Below are 21,000 nucleotides of genomic sequence, written 5' to 3'. Positions count from 1 at the left end.
GCAATAAGAAGCCTGCCTACCGCACCGAAGACCCTACACAGCCAAAAATAAAAAATATAGGAAATATGCACTATTTTTCCAATGATCCAAACATTTGTACACCAAACTCATAAAGCCCTATTGAAACTGCACCCTGATTTTGTAACATTATGAAAGATCTCAGGGGAGCTGGTAGTACCACTTCACAGCATCCTTATGAAATCCAAACAAGTCCACACATAAGGAAAGCACACGGTAATGTTCAAAGCTCTACCTACACGTGGAGGTCACGAAAGGTCATCCCGTTGGCCAAAAGGAATTTTGTTGTGTCCACGAATGTTTTAAAAGCTTTTAAGCTACTTGATGCTATTCTTTTTGAAACGGGAGATCTCACATTTTAAAAAGGAAGATTTCTGGCTTCTCTTGAGAATCAGTTGATGTGACAACATAGGACCCACGTTCTCACCTGGTATAAATTAACTGTACCTTCACTGAGAAGTGATATCTGCTCTCCAGGTCCTTACAACTTCCTACTCAATCCGTGTCAATCATTTATGTTACAGGCTGGCCCCCGGGTCCTTTTGGGTTTGCCACTCCTGTCGACTATAAACAATCCTTTTCATTGTTATTATTAGTATCCTCCTGCACTGCAAACTCTCAGGTGTTACTATACTCATGAAATTTCCCAGTTTGGCAATTCACCAGTTGAGGTGAAAAGAATTCATCTTTCACCCTTTGCGTCCATTTTCTCCATAAAGATGCATGAGTTATGATTTGTTGATTCACTTACTATAAACAGAAAACTTTTGTTGAGTGTTTTCTGTACCCCTGCTCTGAGTATTTCCCACGAAATCTCTCAAATAACCTTTACAACAATTCCATGAGGTGGGTATTATAATTATCTCCAACTTACAGATGAGGAAACCGAGGGCCAGCAAGGTCTCACAGATACTAACAGAAAAGCTGGGATGTGAGCCAAGGCTTTCGTACACCAGAATCCACGCTTGTTACTCACCAGATGTGAGGTACTGACAGCCCTGGGGACCACCGTCTCCGTGCATCAATGCCATTTGCTGCCTCAGTCAATATCACACTACATGATGATCAACTCTTACTGCCAAGGAAGTTGATCAACATCCCCAAAAAGGATCAGTGATAAAATGTGGGTAGTTCAAAGGACCAATAGCAGTGGTCCGCAAAGCACTGGGTAACCCCAAAGAAATGCAGAGAAGCCTTCACTGAGCCCTGTTTTTCTTCTAAATATTAACAAATCATAACCCACAAGCCCCCATGCTTGGTTTTTTAAATGATGACTGCTCTATTTCACAGGGCACCTGCCAGAGCAGCTGCTCTTTGTCCCAAGAGGCTAAAGCCTGATATACTCAGAGGTACAAATAAATGGTCAGAGAGGTGTATGGCCCTTGGGCATATTTGTGTAAGGCCTGCCTGGGCACTCCCAGACCTGGCAATGACACTGAATGGGCCCCCAGTGGCCCTTACCTGCTGAGCAGCCCTGCAGAGTCAGCTGGGGCAAACTCTTCCTCAGCACCAATGTCCTGAGCAAACCATTTTTTAAGCCTCAACTTGAACTTTTAGAAGCAGGGTACCATTTATGTGGAAGAAGATAACAAATGACTGGGATCTTCAATTCTCTAGCCCTTTACCAGCTGCCTGCCAACAACAGAGGTTCATGTACAGGGATGGTCCCCCCAAGAATCACAGTTTCTGTTACTATAGGGCTTGGGCTTGGGTCTCTAGAACCCCTGAGGGATCCCTGACCTGGGAAGCTAGGCTGGATCACAGGCAAATGGCAGCCAGGACTTTTGTCCAAGCCATGCAGGCCAACCGAAGCGGCCTGAATCAAAGCGGGCTGATTGGCCTCCTTAGCCTTTGGTCCACACTCCAACCCTGGCACTCAAGGCCTTATTGCTCAGAGGCAAGAAGAACACTGAGAGATGAAGCCAAGGAAATGCCAAGAGTGTTTTTTTATGGGTAAAAGGCAGAACCAGCCTAAGCCACCCACCTACATCCGGGTCTTCTCAGGACAGAGAATGGGGTCAGGTGGGAGCCACAGGCCACTATCTGTACCCTCTGGGGGAGAATTTTAAGAGGGCGAGGGGTCCAAAGTGAAATCCCCCAAAAGGCAGATTCCACAGAGTCACAGCTAGGCCCATATACCCACAAGCTCACCCCTCTCCCCACCGCCAGCTCAGAAGGATCCTAGGGGCAGCTCCTGCCCCTAGCACAGCACCCCTCCAAGGCTAGACGTGCCACTAACACGAGGAATCAGGAGTCAGGAGAGAGATACAACCCTTCCACACCTCACTGTGTGAGCCCAGATGCCTCTGTATACTTGACTGTAAAGTGGAGACAATGAGACCTGCCCAGCACAGCTCAGAATTCAGGTATCACGTGCAGGTTTTTGTAAAGTGCTGTACAAATGCCAAAGATCGTTTTTATTATTCCACAGAGTCTGAGTTCTCATTAAGTGACAACATTCCCTAAAGAGCCAGGGTAGGTTGGATTGGCATCTCATATCTCAGCAAATTTGGACACACTCACGTATGGCCGTATTTTCTATGTCTCTGAGGGCTTTTGCCCACGATGACCTCTGAAACATTCAGTTATCTTCACCAGAGCCCAAGGAAGACTCTCTTCCTCTCGGATGTGCAGACATAACAACATCCTCCCCCCAAACTGGTTTCTATTGAGACACAGTGGTTTCTTCTCCAAGGGACTGTTACTCACTCGGTGAGAACTCCCATTGGGTATTTCCATGCACTGAAACCCAGCTTGGAAGACTCTCAAAAGGATGTGGCCTCCTGGTTTGTCTCAGCCTTTCCTGATGCTACTGAATCAGTCTGCTTCTCCCTCATCCGCTGACACAGAGGCTGCCGAACTACCCAGTGAGCTCATGGGAAGAGCACGAGCTGCTGCCACCATCTTGTGGGGAGCCAATTCTGGCAGTGGTCACTAAAGGGGCTCCAGTGCCCTCCAGTGTGGGTTCTGATTCTGGCCTTGACACTTTCTGTTAAGGTCGGGCTCCTTAAAACATGGACCATATAGATGTTCCTCCCTCATCAGCTTATTAGGATTAAATGGCATCATCTGTGTTCAAATGCACTTGAGTCTCCTTGCTGAGTTGGCGCCTTTGGCTACTGACTTAACTCCTTCATGTGTTTCGCTTTCCCTTTCTTATACTGACTATTTCAAATAAATAATAAACAAACTAACAACAAACAAGTGAATAAACACCTTCTGCTCATTGGGAAGTTACTGTGTTATTTTACATTTTATTTTCAATCTTCAAGACTTGCTCAAACATCTCCTCTCTTGGAAAGTGCTCTACAACTCCTCCAGGTCAGCTTACCTGCTCCAGGTGTGTGCTCATTTGCATAAGTATTCCTGCTACTGAATAGTAATTGTTTATGTTAGACTATTAACAACTTAAGATTTTTTTTTTTAAAGAACACACGTCACAAGAGCTCTGCTGAATAGAAAATGGTCAATAAATGGCAACTGTATTATTATGCCCTGAATGATTACCCACATTCATTCTGCTATAGAGGCATCTTGCTGTCTTCTAAAATTACAACTTTGGGAGAGTCCCTACGGATGGCAGGAGCACCTGGGAGTAGAGACACTTGTCAAGATGGATTTGCTCCTCTTTTGGCAGGAAGTAGGCTGAAATTCATCTTTTCTCATTGATTAGTCTCTGGACACAACTGGAAGATTCAATTAAAGCACTATAGTTTCTGAGTATTTCACTCCCTTGGGGGGAAAAAAAATCCCACAGATGATCATGTGGCTAGTAGGTCACAGGACATCTGTCCCTTTTAGAACTTAAGTGTGCGAAGGGTAAAGTCTTCCATCTGATGGCTGAAACTTGGGGACACTGACTTTTTGGTATCGCCAGTCCCTTCCGAGAGGCAATACTTTGTAAATACCTACTGCATGACTGGATGGATGGATCCTCCAGTCACATCTCTGCACCTGGTCTGAGGAGCTAGCGAAATTGACACTGGGCTAAGCTCTGGCCTTCAGTCGAGTAAAGGAAAGGATAAAGAAGGCTGTTCAGACTCTTTCTGTTTCAGAGATGTTGCCTCTCACCCTCAAAGGACAAGGCAGCAGTGTAGACAGGAAATGGGGGCTCTAGCTCAAGACCATCTACTGGCCCCTGCATGCCAGGTCCTTCACCTGCACCGTATCTAAACCTTACAGCCAGCCCCTGAGGTAGAACTCATGAGCCCCCTTTACAGATGAAGGAACCAAGGTCCAGACTAAAGAGTACCCAAGAGGCTACAGATTAGAATCTCCATCTATCTGCTCTTCCTCTTGGAGAGGAGCCCAAGTTGGTGAAGAGATAAAGAATCATTCTCTTCCTCCTGGGGAAAAGCAGGGTGGCGGGGGGGATGAATTGGGAGATTGGGATTGAGATATATACCCTGGTATGTATAAAATAGATAACGAATAACAAAAAACAAAAAAACAAACAAAAAAAAGAATCATTCTCTTCCTCCTTCACATCTCCAGAGAGACTTCAGGAGGGCTAGGCTCTGGCAGCAGCCTCGTGGGCTCCTGAGGGTCCCCTGAGAACCCTAGGAAGGTGGTAGAAAGAGGCAAGTTTGCAAAATTTGGAGAGTATGCATTAGACCAAAGCACGGCATAGAACTATTTACTGATGTGGTCACAAGCCCCTCCACCCCATCTCTCAATTCTCTCTCTCTTTCTTTCTGTCTGTCTGTCTGTCTGTCTCTCTCTCTCTCTCTCACACACACACACACACACACACACACACACAGTTAATTCGCTGTTAGAAAGTCTGCACTAATAACAACAGATATATTCATTGAGGCCGAATCATTCATGAGAATCATCAACACCTTCCCAGGTACAGGACAAACTCAATTCCATAACTGAACAGGCATGAGAATTCCAGAAGACTGGCTAGATCTTTCTTGAAAGTCCATTTAGCCTCTGCTGGGATTACCCGGCCCCACTCGGAAAAGGGTGGCCCAAGTGTAAGCTGCTACTGGCACCCCGTTCAGAAAGCAAGTCCTTTCATGAGGCTCAGCTGTTCCTCAGGCATCCAGTAAAGCTGGTCATGCAAAGGCAGAGAATGTGACAACTGTTGGAAACCTTCGGCGGCCTCCAATGGGAGCAACCGAACGTTCTCCGGAGCAGCCACTTCATGGACAGTAAAGCAGCCTATTATTCAGTTTATATAAAACACCCACCAGCTACATGGCACCGAGGACTGAATATCTCCATTCTTATCAAGTTCATGACATACTGGCCACACTGCTGGGCCACTAACTCTAGAAACCGTAAACAACCTCACTAACCATCAAAATACACATACTCAGAGGGAAAGGGAAAGAAAAAAAAAAAGCCTTCCTGAGTTCTGAGGACCAAGTTCAAAGATTGCCCAATAGGCAAAAAAGCCATAGCATTCAACAGTGCCAACAAACGTCTCTCTTGCTTCAGCTGTAAAGTCTCCAAGACATTTTAAGATTTGAGGACTTTGATAAAGAGGATCTCAGAGCCACAGAGACCACATCAAACGCTTCTTTAAAAAAGAAGAGTCTGTATGCATTTCCCAGGGAAGGATCCGTCCAAAGGATTTTAAAAACACTTTAATATACTTTGCTTCCAAAACATTACACACCATTTCTCCAACAAATTTATATGTGTTTCCAGGGAACTCCTGGACCAAAAAGAAAAAAAAACAGTACTTAGGTAAAAGAATGTCTGGCGATTCTTTTATGCCAATATGTTAAGAGACCTTCTCTTCTAATTGCTATTATTTCATATAGCAGCAATAATCATTCCCTCATCTGAAAAGGAAATATATAATCCAGCTGTGGTGGCTCCAGTAAAAATACCACATCTGTGGATCATTGGCAACACTGTGGCAGGATTGCTCAAATTTAGGCAGCTTTCGAGCTCTTTTATACCCAACATGCACATGGGTACACTTTTCTGAGAGTGCACATAAACTTTGCCAAAACTGGTTGCTCCTTTGTATGCTGAAAATAGGTTTTCAGATGATCCACACCTAGAAGAAGGAGGCTCTCTTGGAATATTATTCCCAGGACCCAGTTGTTCTAAGAAGTCCCCAGACCACCCCACCCCCTCCCCAGGGTGGTGGCTTGCGCCAGTGCCCGTGTCAATATCAAACAGAACAGGGGAAATGAACACTCCCGGTTCCAGGGAAGAGGTTCTACCGCGTGGCTGGCAGTGGAGCTGATTGCTGGTTTTCCACTTAGCACACCAACAGCTTCCGCAGAGTGGACGGCAGCCACTGTTCTGGTGACCGTTCCCGCCATTCTCCAGTGTCTGAAGTCAGAGTATTACTGAGCACTGGGTGGTAATATTCCAGGAATCCCCTCCCCCCGACCCCCACCCCTCATGCTCCTGTTTAGTCATTCCCCTAAGCCCAGTAGCAAGCATCTTATTTCCAAGCCAATCTTCCACATTCAAATCCCCAGCCCAAAGCGCGCCCTGGGGCTTTCCATCTACAGACCATAAAGGAAAAAGCAATGTAGCTGAGCCTTGACAGACTTTTATCCCCAAAACACATGTCCTGCGGCTACTGTGCTGGAATGTCGACGGCCCCGAAGCACTCGGGGTCCTCTTCCATCCCAGACAATAGAGCAAGAAAATAAAATGAAAGTGGACTTACTGCTATGGCTTGCAGCCTTTCCTTGTGCAATTCCGCCTCTGCCATCCTGGAGAAGGGCACACAGGGAGGGAAGGAAGAAAGAAAAACAAAACACACGCTGTAGTCACCCAAGGAAATTGATGGATACCCCGGGGGGACTTTGCTAGAAACCCAGGGAGAGCCGAGGGGCGTCCGGGGATCCGCTTCGGAGGTGGCGGGCAGAGCTGTGTGCGCGGCTGGCTCGCCCGGCTCAGCCTCTGGCCCCCGCCCGCCCGGCCGCCTGGCTGCGCCCCAGCGCCGCCGCTCCCTGCATCTCCCCGCCGCCGGCCGCGCCAGTCGGGGACGTGGGCCACTGGCAGCAGCCGGGAGGGCGCGCTCGCCCAGCGCTCGTCCTCCGCCCTGACGTCTCCGCGCCTCGCTCCGCCCCTGGGGTGTGGGGGACCCGCGGCCGCAGCCCCGGGCTGCTCTAAGCGGGCGGGAGACACCGGGGCTGCAGCCGCGGGGAGTGGGAGGCCCCAAGGCGCGGCCGGGCAGCGCGCGGGCGGGCTGGCACCCGGGGCGCACCGGGAGCCGCTAGGGCGCACGGTTGGTGCGCCCAGGTGGACACGTGCTCACTGGGGACGTGCAGACGCCAGCTCAGGGGCCTCTGGCAGAAAGCGGGGCCCCAGCACGTCCTGCCTTCTATCTCGTGCCAAACGCTTAGACTCCACATGGGGACATTTCCAACTGCCTCACCCACATGCCTTAAATGGCAGGATCCTCAGCGGTCAAGTTGGCCAAGGGCAGGGTGTAGCTCAACACAGGCCATCCCTCTGTGAGGCCAAATGTGGGTTAGAAAGACAACCGAGAGTTTGTAGTTATAGGTGCTCGGCTAGGCTGGGCTTGATCACTTATTAGCTGTGAAGCCCTGGGCAAGTCACTTAACCACTCTGAACCTCAGTTTCCTCATCTGAAAAATGGAGTGTCTGTCAGTGCTGAATGAGATAAAGTAGGCGTATAAAGGTGCTTTGTAAAGGGCAATCTGTTCTGAACATTATCCTGTGACATTCTGGGCTGAAACTCTGAGAATCTTTACTTCTGTACTCAGTCTCTGAAAGGAAAAGTAGGATCTGGTCACCAAAACACTTCACCTCTTCTTTACTGAAACAGGCGGCAGTTCTAAAGTGCATCTTTTATGCCAGGCCCTGGGCTGGAAATGAGAGATGAATAAGATCCAGTCCAAAAGGAAACAAAAAGCTAAAAACAAAATACGTCTTCACCTCCAGGAGGGGGCTGCTAGAATTCCCAACACTCATAAGCAAACTTGCCTCCATAAATGAATAAACATGGGGGGAAAAAAAACCAATGTGACCTCTTTAGATCCTTGATGACTCTATAAATGCAAGACTTAAGAAGACATTTTGAAAGGATAGGCACATCAAAATTTCTCCAAATCACCTCTTTCCTGGGCCAATTCTTGCAATTTCTACTAAATCACCTTTCAGCATTCAGAGAGGTTTCACCTGTCACTTGAAGAGCAATTCTACTACTCCGCCCAAAGACAGAAGCAGTCACCAAAACAGTTTCACTGATTGATTGTTTTCTCTTTCTTTTCATAACAGGCGTAGGTGGAGCTGTTTGTATCGTAAATCCAAGCCAGCACCAGATTTGACATCCCCCTCCAGTATATCCGGAACTTCTGCTTTCTGGCTAAGACCCATCACTTTCTTCAAACGATTCATTTTCTCTTCACTTCCAGTGCCAGCTCCAGAGGACAAGTGTTTGAGGGGTGTTAGCTCACAAATAAACAAAGCTTTTAGTACTTCGGCAGAGTGACTGCGTACCCAACAAGAGTAGAGAATACAAGATGAGCGAAGTGAGACCAGAGAGGTGGAAAGACTCAGCCAGAGTCATGGAGCTAGGATTTCAACTTAGATCAGACCCTCCAGAGCTCATGTGTATAACCACCAGGCACCAGGCTCGGCCAGTAATATGAAGGTGGGGCAGCCCCCAGTGATGAATTAGTGGTCCTTTCCCCTCCAGTTACACAGATATTAAAAAGGAATTAGAAGAGCACAGCAATGTGAATGCACTTAGTGTCACTGAACTGCATACTTAAAAGTGGTTAAAATGGTAAATTTTGTTATGTATATTTTACTATGATAAATTTTTAAAAGGCATGATGGAAGGTGAGATGGAGTGGAAGACGGGCTTAGGCATCTTTTGGAAGTGACCAGTTGGAAAGCTTTGAATCTCAAGATAGAAGAATCAGGATTGGGGACACATACCTGGGTGTCATCTACATTGTGGTTATAGCTAAAGAAAGAATGGCCAGGGTAAGAAAACAGAACGAGAAGAGGAGAAAGCCCAGGAAAGGAGGCTGAGGAAGTATCATCTGAAGATTAGAAGGAAAAATCAAGAGGGATGTTTCTACGAAAAGCCACAGCAGGAGGAAAGGGTTTTTCAACAGAGTCAAGTGGTTTGGGGAGGTCAAGAAAGATGCAGACTAAGAGGCCTGGGCAGCCAGGAAGCCGTGGGTGACATTGAGAGAGCTGTGTGTGTGTGTGTGTGTGTGTGGGTGAGCCTGTAAGCAATTACAGAGACCTGAATGAGTGAGAGGTCGGGAAGGAACATCCTTGAGTAAAAACCACTCCTTTCAGATGTTTGGATGTGAAAGATGAAGGTGGTGGGGGGAACAGGAAGGTGGTCTATGGGAAGCAGAGTCAAGTTGAAGGGTTGTTAGATCAGGGGAGACTTGAATGTTTCAGGGCCAAAGGGAATTAGGCATCAGGGAAGTGAGACCAAAGACACAGTCCAAAGGGAAGATAAGTATTAGGTCTCAGATTAGACCAGAGGGCATCCAGATGAGCACTGGTGGCCAAGTTAGGCTTGGAAAGATGGGGAAATGAAGTAGGACAGAAGATGGAATGGGTAAAGATGAAGTCATTTTATTTGAAAGAGAGAGAAGTTGTGGGAGTGTATATCGGAAGCCTAGTTTTCCCAGCTTACGGAAGGGCCATTGGTTGAGACTGATGGGGTGTGGGAGGGGACTTCAGAAAAATAGAAATGGTTTGTAAAGAAACTGTGAGAAATGGGAACAATTAAGACACGTTTCCCAGTCAGTAGTATGCATCAGAATCTCCTGGGTCACATTTCTCTGAATACATGTACAAAATTAAATATCTATGGGGTGAGGTCAAAGTTAGGGATGGATTTAGAACCATCGTACTAACTGGGCTTACTAGGAGTAGACAGAAGACTTATGACCAATTTACTTCCTCAGTGGCTTTTAACCGCCTGAGACCCATGATATACAGGGCTCCTGTTTACTCCGTGTTGAGGATCGTCAAAGCAGGGATGGCCAAAAGTCAAAGGAGAGAAGAAATTCAGAATGCTGGACCCTGGGGATTTGTCCAGGGGGAAATGTAGCAGAATCTTCCACATTTTTTTTCTGCCTGCCCCATTTGTGCAGCCCTTTCCATCTTTGGGGAATTCCCATATTACGAGCCATTGTGAGATTCAGAGCTACTTCCCATCATGCAAGCCGGGAAATGCCAGACACTTGTTTCCCAGGTCCTCAGAAGCTATGACATGGCATGCAATCTGGGCTTAGTTAGCCATGTGCACTGGCCAAGGACCTTGAAGACACAGCATTAGAGAACTCTTTCAGGCTGGTTGCTCATCTTTGGTCCTGCCCATTACTCAAGCCTCCTTCTCTAGCCTTCCCAGCTATTCTGCCAGCTACGTAATACACTTTCGATTCATGCCTTCTCTGCTCCTAGCAACTAGAATCAGTTTCTGCTGCTTGTGACTAAGAACCCTAAGTGAAACAGGAAGGCACGTGAAGAGCAGAGAGAAAACATTTTCTCCTCTTCCAATACTTCTCCCCTCAAAGCTCTAAATTTTAGCATTTTGAAATCATCTAACCCATTACAAACACAGACACTTATAACCCAAATTATGCCATTTCTTTCATAAACTTTTATTGTATAACTATTCTATACTAGACATTAGGCTATGGCTTGGTATTACAAAGAATTCATAGTCTAGTGCTAACATTGGTGACTTTTTGCCCTCCACACATTTGAAATCTCAAAAGAGCTATTACAATGGGTGCATAATGTGTGTAACAAATCACTAGTTCTTGCCGGGACAGTAAACCGTGTTGCATAAGCACTACCCGTATTGTCTAATGGTTTTTCTGATAGATGCTGTATTGCACAGCATTATATTGAGAGAATACAGGATGCTAGATTTGCGAAATAGATGTTTTGGTAATAAAAATTGCAGAATCTATTTTAGGGTGTGAGTCCTTTGAGAACCACAGATGATCACAGCCTACTCCCCTGTGGGGAAAACGGGAGCTCTGTAAACTGAGAGGGAAATGACTTGCCAAGACCCATTGAGTGAGTAAAAGTTAAAGTCTTGCTGAACAGAACCTAAGCGTGTGAAACTTCAGAGTAACCTGAAGCTTTCCATTAACAAAAGTAATTTTAAAAGGATGCCAGGTCCTCCAAAATGTTTGTATTTGTATCATCTCTCTTTTGCCTAGGATCTTTTAGAATACATGGTCATTAAAAACATATGTGATGGCTGCACAGGATCAAAAGGAGGGGAACAGTGCTTGGAGCCCTTTTGGCTCCTGTGGTTGTGAACAACTTGGGAAAGTTGATGGGATTTCAAGTATGTGATGTTTTTCTCAATGGGATTCAAATGATAGATCCATAGAGAGAGTCCCCATGGTGCAAGAGAGTGAAAGAAGTTAGAAAACAGGGTGCCAGTGTGGGAAATAAACTAGGCTGGATGTCACTTAAGGTATAGATTGACTAAGCTCTCTACATAGAAGATTCAAAAAGAGCAACTAGAAATCCATCTAAAAATGAATGGTACAATTTCTATCTGATGGCCTCATTTTCTCTTGGCTAGCCTTGGCAATGTCAGTTGATCAACACTGTGAATTGCTGGAAGAAACCAGGGGCTATAAGGAGAGCATACAGGAATTGGATCTGGATGGTTAGGGGTCATTCTACATTCACCTTGCTGGGATATTCAGATGTTGATAAAAATTTTGAAAAGTGGGACTAGGTGGTGGGAGGTGGGCATGACACAGAGAAAAGGCATGAGCTGTAAAGACAAGTTAGAATCCCAGCCCTCAGACTCACCAACTGCACAAACTTGAATTCCTTTAGCTCAACTTCCTCATCCTTAATGGGGGATAACAACTCTAACCTCATAAGGATATTGCAAGAAATCAAGATAACAGATGGAAAATGCTTGAGAGTGACCATAGTAGGTGCTCCAAAAATGGCAGGTCCTAATTATACAACCCAATTACTTCTTCATTAAAACTGTCATAGACCAAATCAAGTGAGTGACTTGATTGTATCTACCCTTTTATGTAGGCTTTTTTTTTTTTTTTAATGTAGGCTTTTTCTTTTAAGAAAAGGGGTGAACTATCAATATTCTTTAAGTTTCCACATTAGTAGGTACTTCTCTTTTTTCATCTTTTAAAAGGGAGGATTCTTCCCTGTGTCATTTATTGTCTAGAAATTTCATTACCAGACTCCCCCTTTAATGATTCATAGACACCTACAGCCTTATCTTTTGGAGTAAGTCAATTTAATGATTATAAATAGGAAGGAATGAGAAGGGAATGCTTAAGAGGACATAGATTAAGTCCTAGGAAAAGATGGAAAGAAAAGCTTAATTGTGGAGTGTTTTGGAAGAGAGCTACATGCCCACATATTAAAGGTGCTCCTTGGTGGAGTTGATTCAAGGTTTGGGTGTGAATTAGCTACAAAGGGAAAAGTCTTTGGGAAGGCCAGTCTGGTTATCTGATGCTGGTAGACACAATCAGGTCACTGGCTTCCCAGAGAGCTTAGGGGCCAGTCTAGTTTGCCTTAGTACAATGACCATGAAGTGCCCCGTCAGCTTGGAATCCCTTTTTGCAGTGGGACCATCAACACTTTCATTGTTAGCCATGATTCAATCATGCCGTACACATCCTGCAAGTCAGCACTGCTAACAAGAGAGAGATTTCCTGTGGGTTTGGCAGTGCAGGGACAGTAGCCTATCAGTTAAATCCTGTGTGCCCTCCTGGTTGGGGAATGAATAATGAAACTGGGAAAGCCTAGCTTCAGCTCCTACGACCTATGGACGCTGAGCCCTTCTGATGCCCTTTGGCGTGTTCAGGGTTTCAATCCTGCATGCCCACCCATTGCCCACCCTTCATACACTCATACACTGGCAAAATGGATCCAACTTGTGTTTGGCCCCTTGGAGCTGGTCTCACTGAGAGGTAATAGCCGGTCAGTCTCAAAAATTGCTCCTTACTAAGAGCAGTATGGAGGTTCCTTAAAAAACTAAAAATAGAGTTACCATATGATCCAGCAATCCCACTCCTGGGCATATACCCAGAAAAGATGAAAACTTTAATTAGAAAAGATACATGTATCCTAATGTTCACAGCAAAACAATTTACAGTAGCCAAGACTTGGAAGCAACTGAAGTATCCATCAACAGATGAATGGATAAAAAAGATATGGTGTACATATACAATGGAATATTACTCAGCCATAAAAAAAGAATGAAATAATGCCATTTGCAGCAACATGGATGGACCTAGAGATTATCATACTAAGTGAAGTAAGTCAGACAGATCTATATCATATGATATCAGTTATGTGTGCATTCTAAAAAAAAGATACAATGAACTTACTTACAAAATAGAAATAGACTCACAGACATAGAAAACAAATTTATGGTTACCAAAGGGGAAAGGGGGGAAGGAGGATAAATTAGGAGTTTGGGATTAACAGATACACACTACTATATATAAGGTAGATAAACGACAAGGACCTACTGTATAGCACAGGGAACTATACTCAATATCTTGTAGTAACCTATAGTGGTAAAGAATCTGAAAAAGAATAAATATATCTGAACCACTTTGCTGTACCCCTGAAACACAACATTGTAAATCAATTATACTTCAGTAAAAAAAATGAATGGGATGTACAGGTTGTCACTTCTATTTGAACCCATAAAAGCTACTCTCATTCTCCTACGGAATATTACTCAGCCATAACGAGGAACAAAGCTCTGACATCTGCTACAACGTGGATGAACCCTGAGGACATGATGCCTACTGAGAGAAAACAGTCACAAAGGTCACATTTTCTTGATTCCGTTTATATGAAATGTCCACGGAAGGCAAATCCATGGACACAGAAGTAATCTGGTATTCTCAGGGGAAGAGGAAGGGACATGGAGACTGACTGATTAGTGGGACAGGGTCTCCTTTGGGGTGATAAGGATGTGCTGGAACCAGACAGAGGTGGTGCTTGCGCAACACTGTGAATGTGATAAATGCCCCCGAATAGTTCCTTTAAAAACAAAACAATATTTAACGATAAAAAACCTACACCAAAAAAAATTTCTCCTTACCAAACGTAACCCTCCCAGCTGGGGCCTCATGGAGAGACAGCCTTTCTTCAAGGCAGCTCAAGACAGAGTGGAAAGAGCACCAGACAAAATCTCAACCCTAGGTCCTAATCCTAACTCTGCCACCTACTGTGTGACCTCAGACAAGCAACTTAACTGCTCTGAGCTGAGGTTTTCTGTCTGTAAACTGGGCACAGAGATAGCTAACTACCCCACAAGGTTCTTGTAGGATGAAGGGAACTCATGAATGAGAAGGTGTTTTGAGAACTAACTATAAATGCTCTCAGAGTGGGAAGGACTACAGTGAAAGGGATGCCTTCAAGGTTAGGATCTCAGGGACATAAGGACTGGTCAGTGGGATGGAGGCAGGGGCTGGGGTGAGGTGATGTTTGTAAGACTGAGAAACATTCTGTAGCAGCCACAGCCTCAGCCTACCAGGAGAAAAGACTCAGCTAGCACATAAGACAAAAGAGGCTTCCAGATGTCTGATGGGTTTCTAACACAATCAAACCAATAAATGCAAATGACCAACGCCACCTAGGGCTCTCTTTGCCTCCTTAACGTACCTCAGTCACTCAAGTGATTTCTGCTTTATCCAGTCAAACAGTTGCACTTCCTGATCTACATATTTAATTAGCTTCGCTAAATGCAGGATAGGGTGTGGGGTCCAAGGATGCAGTGGCAGCAGCAGAGAGAAGCAGGAGAGAAGGAAACAGAGAAACTTGGATCTTTTCTGCCATCTGTGTGTGTGTCAAACTTAGATTGGAAAGCTACCTGGTCCGTGTTTACATGAATGTGCCCTCCTTTCTACATTCATTCCGAGCTAAATTTATACCACTAGAGAGAAAGGCATACTTGGGGAGGTAGGGATGGAAACAGAGTTGATGCAGAGGCGTCCGCTTGGCTGGGAGCCAGGAGCACTGAGGGGGGTGGGGGGTGGGCAGCCCCTCTGGGAGGCCCCAAGGATGGAGCCTGTGCTGACTTGACAAAGGAAGGTGTGTTGTGTTCTGCTGAGGAGGGAGTGAGCATGAACAAGACATTAGATCATGCGTCAGAGACAGCAGTTCCCTGACTCCCACGAGCCCCCAAGTCTGGCTCAACCCTTTGGGAAAGGGACACTCAGCTGTTCTCCAGGCCTCCACAGTGAGAGCAGTGTCTGTCCCCTGGGGAAAAGCAGCTGGCAGGGCCACTTCTGAGGCACAGATGAGCTTGCCTTCTGTACTGATGTCATTCCCATTGTTTTCTCTCCGGGGACAGCTTTCCCAGCGTGGGCGTGGAGGGCAGGGAGGTTGTTGCCTTCTAGGATCTGGGCTGGATTAAGTGCTGTGCACCCACATCTGGATGTCAGATTGTTGATGCCTGCACTGGGACCCAGGTGTCTCCTGTCAGTCCTACATGATGTCCCCTCTTCCCACTCAGTTCCTCTCTTTCCTCCTCTAGTTCCTCACCTTTCACTCTTCCCTAAGTCAAGCCCCTGTGACACCATCTTTCGCAAGTGGACAAGCCATCACAGTCGAGATAGCTTTTCCTGTGACCAGAGAGCTCTCTGCTAGAATTGAAGATCTCCCGCTATAGACAGGCAGTCAGTCCATCTCCCTCTGGGGCTCGGTCCCCTTGTCGCACGGAACTCCCCTTTGTTGGGATGGGGGAGGGGAGGCCCCTGGGGTTCTGGGGTGGTTCTCCTTTGTTTCAGGCTCAGAAGTCACCAGAGCATCTGGCCAGAGCTTCACCCTGTTTTTAGTCTCCAGTCCCCATACTCCTCCCCGGAGAACTTGACACCTTCTTCATCTGTTTGTCCCATTCCAAATTTGGTGCTTTCTCATACCACGAGCTATGCCTGGAATGCAGCCTCCCCCTCCCTTTTCTAACTTTCCAAGTCCCCTCTTGTTAACTCTACAGCATTCCAGAAATCCCACCCCCTCAGGGTATGCATGGTGGTCCCTTTGGGAAGGAAAAGTGGTTATCCCTCCCAATTTCTAACATAGTGTGTGACTTAACAAATTATTTACTTAACTTGTCACTCTCTCAGTTAACTCAAAAATCATAAAGTCAGAGCCCTGAAGGAGATCTCAGATACATCAGCGTCCCACAAGCCACCAAGATGGTTGTCTGCATGTAACAAAGCTACTTAGGTTGGCAGGAAGCATGGATTGGACAAACTGGACCTTAAATCTCAATTCTACCACTTAATGACCTTAAGAAATTTACTTCTCTGAGCTTAAGTTACTCTGTCTGTAAAATGGGAAAGATATCAGTATCCATTTTACAAGATTATTGTGACAATCAAGTGATATAATGTATTCATCATGTATGTAACTCCTGCAATATTGAAGGTGGTCAATGAATACTCTTTTATAATCATGACCATAATCTCATTTATTCATCAATATCTGTATCATTCTGGATGTGTTTCTGCCTAGACGTGCCTGTGTCCGAGTGAAGGCTCCTAAGTCACTTGTTAGCCCATCACTGGGTGCTATGGACTGCATGTTTGTGCCCCTTCCCATTCAAACGTGGAAACCCACATCTCCAGTGTGATGGAGATGGGGCCTTAGAAGGCAATGCGGTCATGAGAATGGAGCCCTCATGATGGGATTAAAGAAGAGGCAGTAGAGAGCTTGCTTTTCTCTCTCCTTCCTCCATATGAGGACACAGCAAGCAGACAGCCATCTGCAAACCAGGAAGAGGGCCCTCACTAGCAACCCAACCTGTCGATACCCTGATCTTGGACTTCCAGCCTCCAGAACTGTAAGAAAAAATGTTTGTTGTTTACGCTGCCCAATTTATGGTAATTTGTTACAGCAGCCTGAGCTAAGACCCCAGGTGTGCCAGATATGGTCCTCAGACTAGACCAGCACTTACTCATGAATACTCCTGACTCTTGCTTCTTGCCTCTAGAGTTTGCTCTCCAAGGTCTTTTGATGCTGTGCAAACCTTTTTGTAACATTTTGGCTTTGCCAAATTCTTATCATGAGAGACTGAAGGAGACAAAAGTGCAAAGTGTTTTACGGGGTGAATTATGTTACCACCTAGAACAGTGATCTAAGCTTTGCAGGAGGGCAGATCACAGAGTCCTTTTGAGAATCTGGTAAAAACTGTGGACTTAAGGGCAATGCACATGCCTACAACATTTTGTATACAATTTCTGAGCTTTCTGGAACCCCCTGAATTCTTCCATGGACACTCTTAGCTCTGTTTAAAAAAAAAAAAAATCTTCTCTGGAACCTAGAATATCAGAGGAGTTGAGAGAGACAGGAGAGAGTTGATTTATGAGCCGGGAAGCTCAACCTGGTTATTAATGTAAGAGACCGGAAGTCTGGGTCTTTGCTGCTCAGCCCTGTCACCTCCTGCCCCCACCAGGGACCTTGCCAATGGCTGCCCAGGCTGCCCGCTCTACACACTGAGAGCCGCCCTACCTTAGTTCTCTTTCATAGTTTCTGGCAGAGAAAAGGCACAGGCGCCAATGAACCCCCTTCCTGGGCATGAGCTACCTCTACAGTGTTTCTCCCAACCCAAAGCTTCCTCAGACCAATGCCTATCCAGCAGTTAGTCCTTCTAGAGTGGCCCTCACTGGTCTCCCCCAGAAGGGACCTGTCTTGCATCTGTATACAGTAAGAATCTTATCAATCCATTCTTGCTTCCCAGGATTAGGTTGAAACTGTTTTCTATTCTAGGTGGAAACAATAAAAATAAAATAAAAAAAAAAAAACAGATATCAGAACCCGGAGTTTGAACAGAATAATAAAATGGCTTGTCCAGGGCTTCCTTGGTGGCGCAGTGGTTAAGAATCCGCCTGCCAATGCAGGGGACACGAGTTCGAGCCCTGGTCCGGGAAGATCCCACATGCCACGGAGCAACTAAGCCCGTGAGCCACAACTACTGAGCCTGCGCTCTAGAGCCCGCGAGCCACAACTACTGAGCCCACGTGCCACAACTACTGAAGCCCACGTGCCTAGAGCCGGTGCTCCACAACAAGAGAAGCCACCGCAGTGAGACACCCGTGCACCACAACGAAGAGTAGCCCCCGCTCGCCACAACTAGAGAAAGCCCGCGCCCAGCAACAAAGACCCAGTGCAGCCAAAAATAAATAAATAAAATAAATTTATAAAAAAAAAAAAAAAAAAATGGCTTGTCCACATCACCCTCAAACCGTGTTAGGCTTTATCCCATCAGGCATCTCATGAGTAGCCTCCAATATTCAAAATCCACTTTCCAAAGGCCTGCCCCGCATTCCTGCCTCTACCACTGCCGGCTGAAGTCATTTGACTTCCATTTTGGAACTTCCAGTGAGAATTCAAGCTTGATCCAAAACCACTGGCCTCTCCAGCTTCCAAGGAAAACAGACTGTTGCTGAATTATAAAGACTCTGTTAGGTTGCTGGGAGCCAAAACAAATGGAGCTGGCTTTTCCTTAATAAGGGGGAAGCAGCCTTTCCAAGGTGGTGACCTAATGAGGCAACCGACAAATAGGTGTCAGGTTTCAAACCCCACCCCCGTGGAAAGCCAGGCAAAGGATAATGTCTTTCAGGATGAACTTCGACTTCAGAGCAGCCTGGAGATTTCACACTTAACCCTCTGAGTAAATGAAGTCCTAAATTTGATAATCCTAGTATTTAGAAAACATTGTAACAGCCCTAATCCATAGAGAAAACATTTATTTGATAAGAATATGACCACTGGTGGAAAGAAATGGGCAAAGATACTCTTTTGCCATTTTACTTTCATAGGAGTACAAACTAGTGTTTTCCCTAGTTATAATAAAGCAGAAACAAATTGAGTTAAGAAAAAGCCGAAAGTTTCCAAGTTTCTTTCTCAATTAAATAAAGATCTGAAGAGTATTGGAGAGAACAGTTTGAATTTGAGTGTAAAAGTTTTTTGGGTTTTTATCTTTAATAAACACTGATGTGATGCCTACTCTGTCCCTGGATCCCTTCTAAGTGCTTTGCAAACATTAACAGATGTAATCCTCACAACAGCCCTATGAGGGCAGCATTATTATTATACCCATTTCACAGATGAGGGCACTGAGACACAGAGAGCTCCAGTCACACAGCTCTAAGTGGCAGATGTAATAATATCAGGTAACCTGCTCATGCTGTTGGAAGCCTGTATCTGTGTGGGACTATTTAAATGTTGGGAGGATTTATCTGCATAAATAAAACTTATTTCAAAGAGGTGAAAGTGATTTCTTTTCTTTTGAGGTTCCTGGAATATTATCCTCTCTGAGAGTTAAGACCTTAGATAACAATAAAAGGGCCAGAGAGCTAAGCCAACTTCTTCCATCATTCCTTTCTTTCTTTCTCTCCCTCCCTTCATCCCTTGTTTCCTTCCATCCTTCCTCCCTCCCTCCCTCCCTTCCCTTCCTTCCTTCCCAGCATACATATTGGGCACACACTTCACACCAAGCATCGTCCCAAGTGCTGGGGATCAGCAGAGAACAGGACAAAGAAGCTGCCTTTTTGCATTTCCATTCTAGGGAAGGGAGAGGGACATTAAAAGTAGGAAAATCCGGGGGATCCCTGGTGGCACAGTGGTTGAGAATCTGCCTGCTAATGCAGGGGACACGGGTTCGAGCCCTGGTCTGGGAAGATCCCACATGCTGCGGAGCAACTAGGCCCGTGAGCCACAACTACTGAGCCCTGCGTGTCTGGAGCCTGTGCTCCGCAACAAGAGAGGCCACGATAGTGAGAGGCCCGCGCACCGCGATGAAGAGTGGCCCCCGCTCGCCGCAACTAGAGAAAGCCCTCGCACAGAAACGAAGACCCAACACAGCCAAAAATAAATAATTAAAAAAAAAAAAAAACCGCAAATGAGTTTTAAAAAAATTAAAAAAAATAAAAGTAGGAAAATCTACAATCTAACTTCAGAAGTGTTCTGAAGAAAAGCACCCTAAGGGGAGAGAGTGGGGATGAAGGAGCGACACTCCATCAGAGAGACCTGAATACAGAGCGAGTGACAGAGCTATGCAAATATTCAGGGAATTGTGTCCGGGCCGAGGGAGCAGCACACAGGAAGGCTCTGCACCGTGAGTGTGCTCAGCATCCGTTGGAGTCGCAGCCAGGAGACCAGTGTGATGGTGGCAGAGGGGGCGAGGGGTTGAGTAGTGGGAAAAGAGGCCAAAGAGTGGCCCGGTCAGATCATGGCCTTGGGAGGGTTTGGACAAGCTGTGAAGGGATGTATTTACACCTTCAAAACATCACTCTGACTGCCCAGATGAGGGAGGGAAGATGTGAGCAGGAGATCAGATGGAGGACCATGCAGGATTCATGTGAGAGAATGATGGAATGGTGCGATCATGGTAGACAGAATAATGGTCTCAAAGATGTCCACGCCTTGATCCCTGGAACCTGTGAATGTGTTACCTTACATGGCCAAAGGGACTTTGGCAAGAGTGGGCATAGGTGGGTACTGATGGAACCAGTGCCTGGCCAGATCCAGGAAACCTTCACTCCAGGGCTGGAGGAGAGGAGTGGCAGGGGACAAGAATCCAATGTCAGCTAAAGAGAGGGGACACAGACCCCTAGGGTTCAACCCCCAGCTCTAGTGCTTACAAGGTAGAGTGTAAACTTGGGGAAATTACATCATTTCTCTTAGATCAACTCCCTCGATCAGAAAACGAAATTAATAGTGCCTGACCCATATGGGTGTTTTGAGGGCAAAAGGAGACAATCCATGTCGAGCCCTGTGCCTGGCAGGTAAGAAGCGCCCTCATAAATGCTGAGTGGCAGCTTTGCTACAAAAGGCGTTGAGTGCCATGGTTAAGAGCATTGGTGCCAGGATGCTCTGGGTTCAAAGACCAGCTCCATATTTATTAGATAGGGGACGCTGGGTGAGGTACTTAACTTGCATCAATTTCGTCTTAGCTAAACTCAGGTTAATAATATCTACCTTACAGGGTACATGGGGAGGTCTGTGCTGGCTTTTATTATTCTGGTG

General features: G+C 45.9%; 1 protein-coding gene across 6 annotated transcripts in view; it reads right to left on the bottom strand.

Moving 5' to 3' along the window:
• The window catches only part of PALM2AKAP2 (PALM2 and AKAP2 fusion), a 502,216-nt gene that overhangs the window by 344,252 nt on the left and 136,964 nt on the right, over positions 1–21,000 (bottom strand). For all 6 annotated transcript variants that reach the window (XM_036854498.1, XM_036854497.1, XM_036854502.1 and 3 more), the window contains one exon: positions 6,665–6,710. In XM_036854498.1, coding sequence (XP_036710393.1) covers positions 6,665–6,709 — 45 coding nt within the window. In that variant the 5' untranslated portion in view covers position 6,710. Of the gene's footprint in view, positions 1–6,664; positions 6,711–21,000 lie in introns of those variants that run through there.

Source organism: Balaenoptera musculus, chromosome 6, assembly GCF_009873245.2.
Source record: "Balaenoptera musculus isolate JJ_BM4_2016_0621 chromosome 6, mBalMus1.pri.v3, whole genome shotgun sequence".
NCBI classification, from domain to species: domain Eukaryota; kingdom Metazoa; phylum Chordata; class Mammalia; order Artiodactyla; family Balaenopteridae; genus Balaenoptera; species Balaenoptera musculus.
The sequence above is the reverse complement of the archived record's forward strand: the minus strand, read 5'-3'. Positions and strand labels throughout refer to the sequence as shown.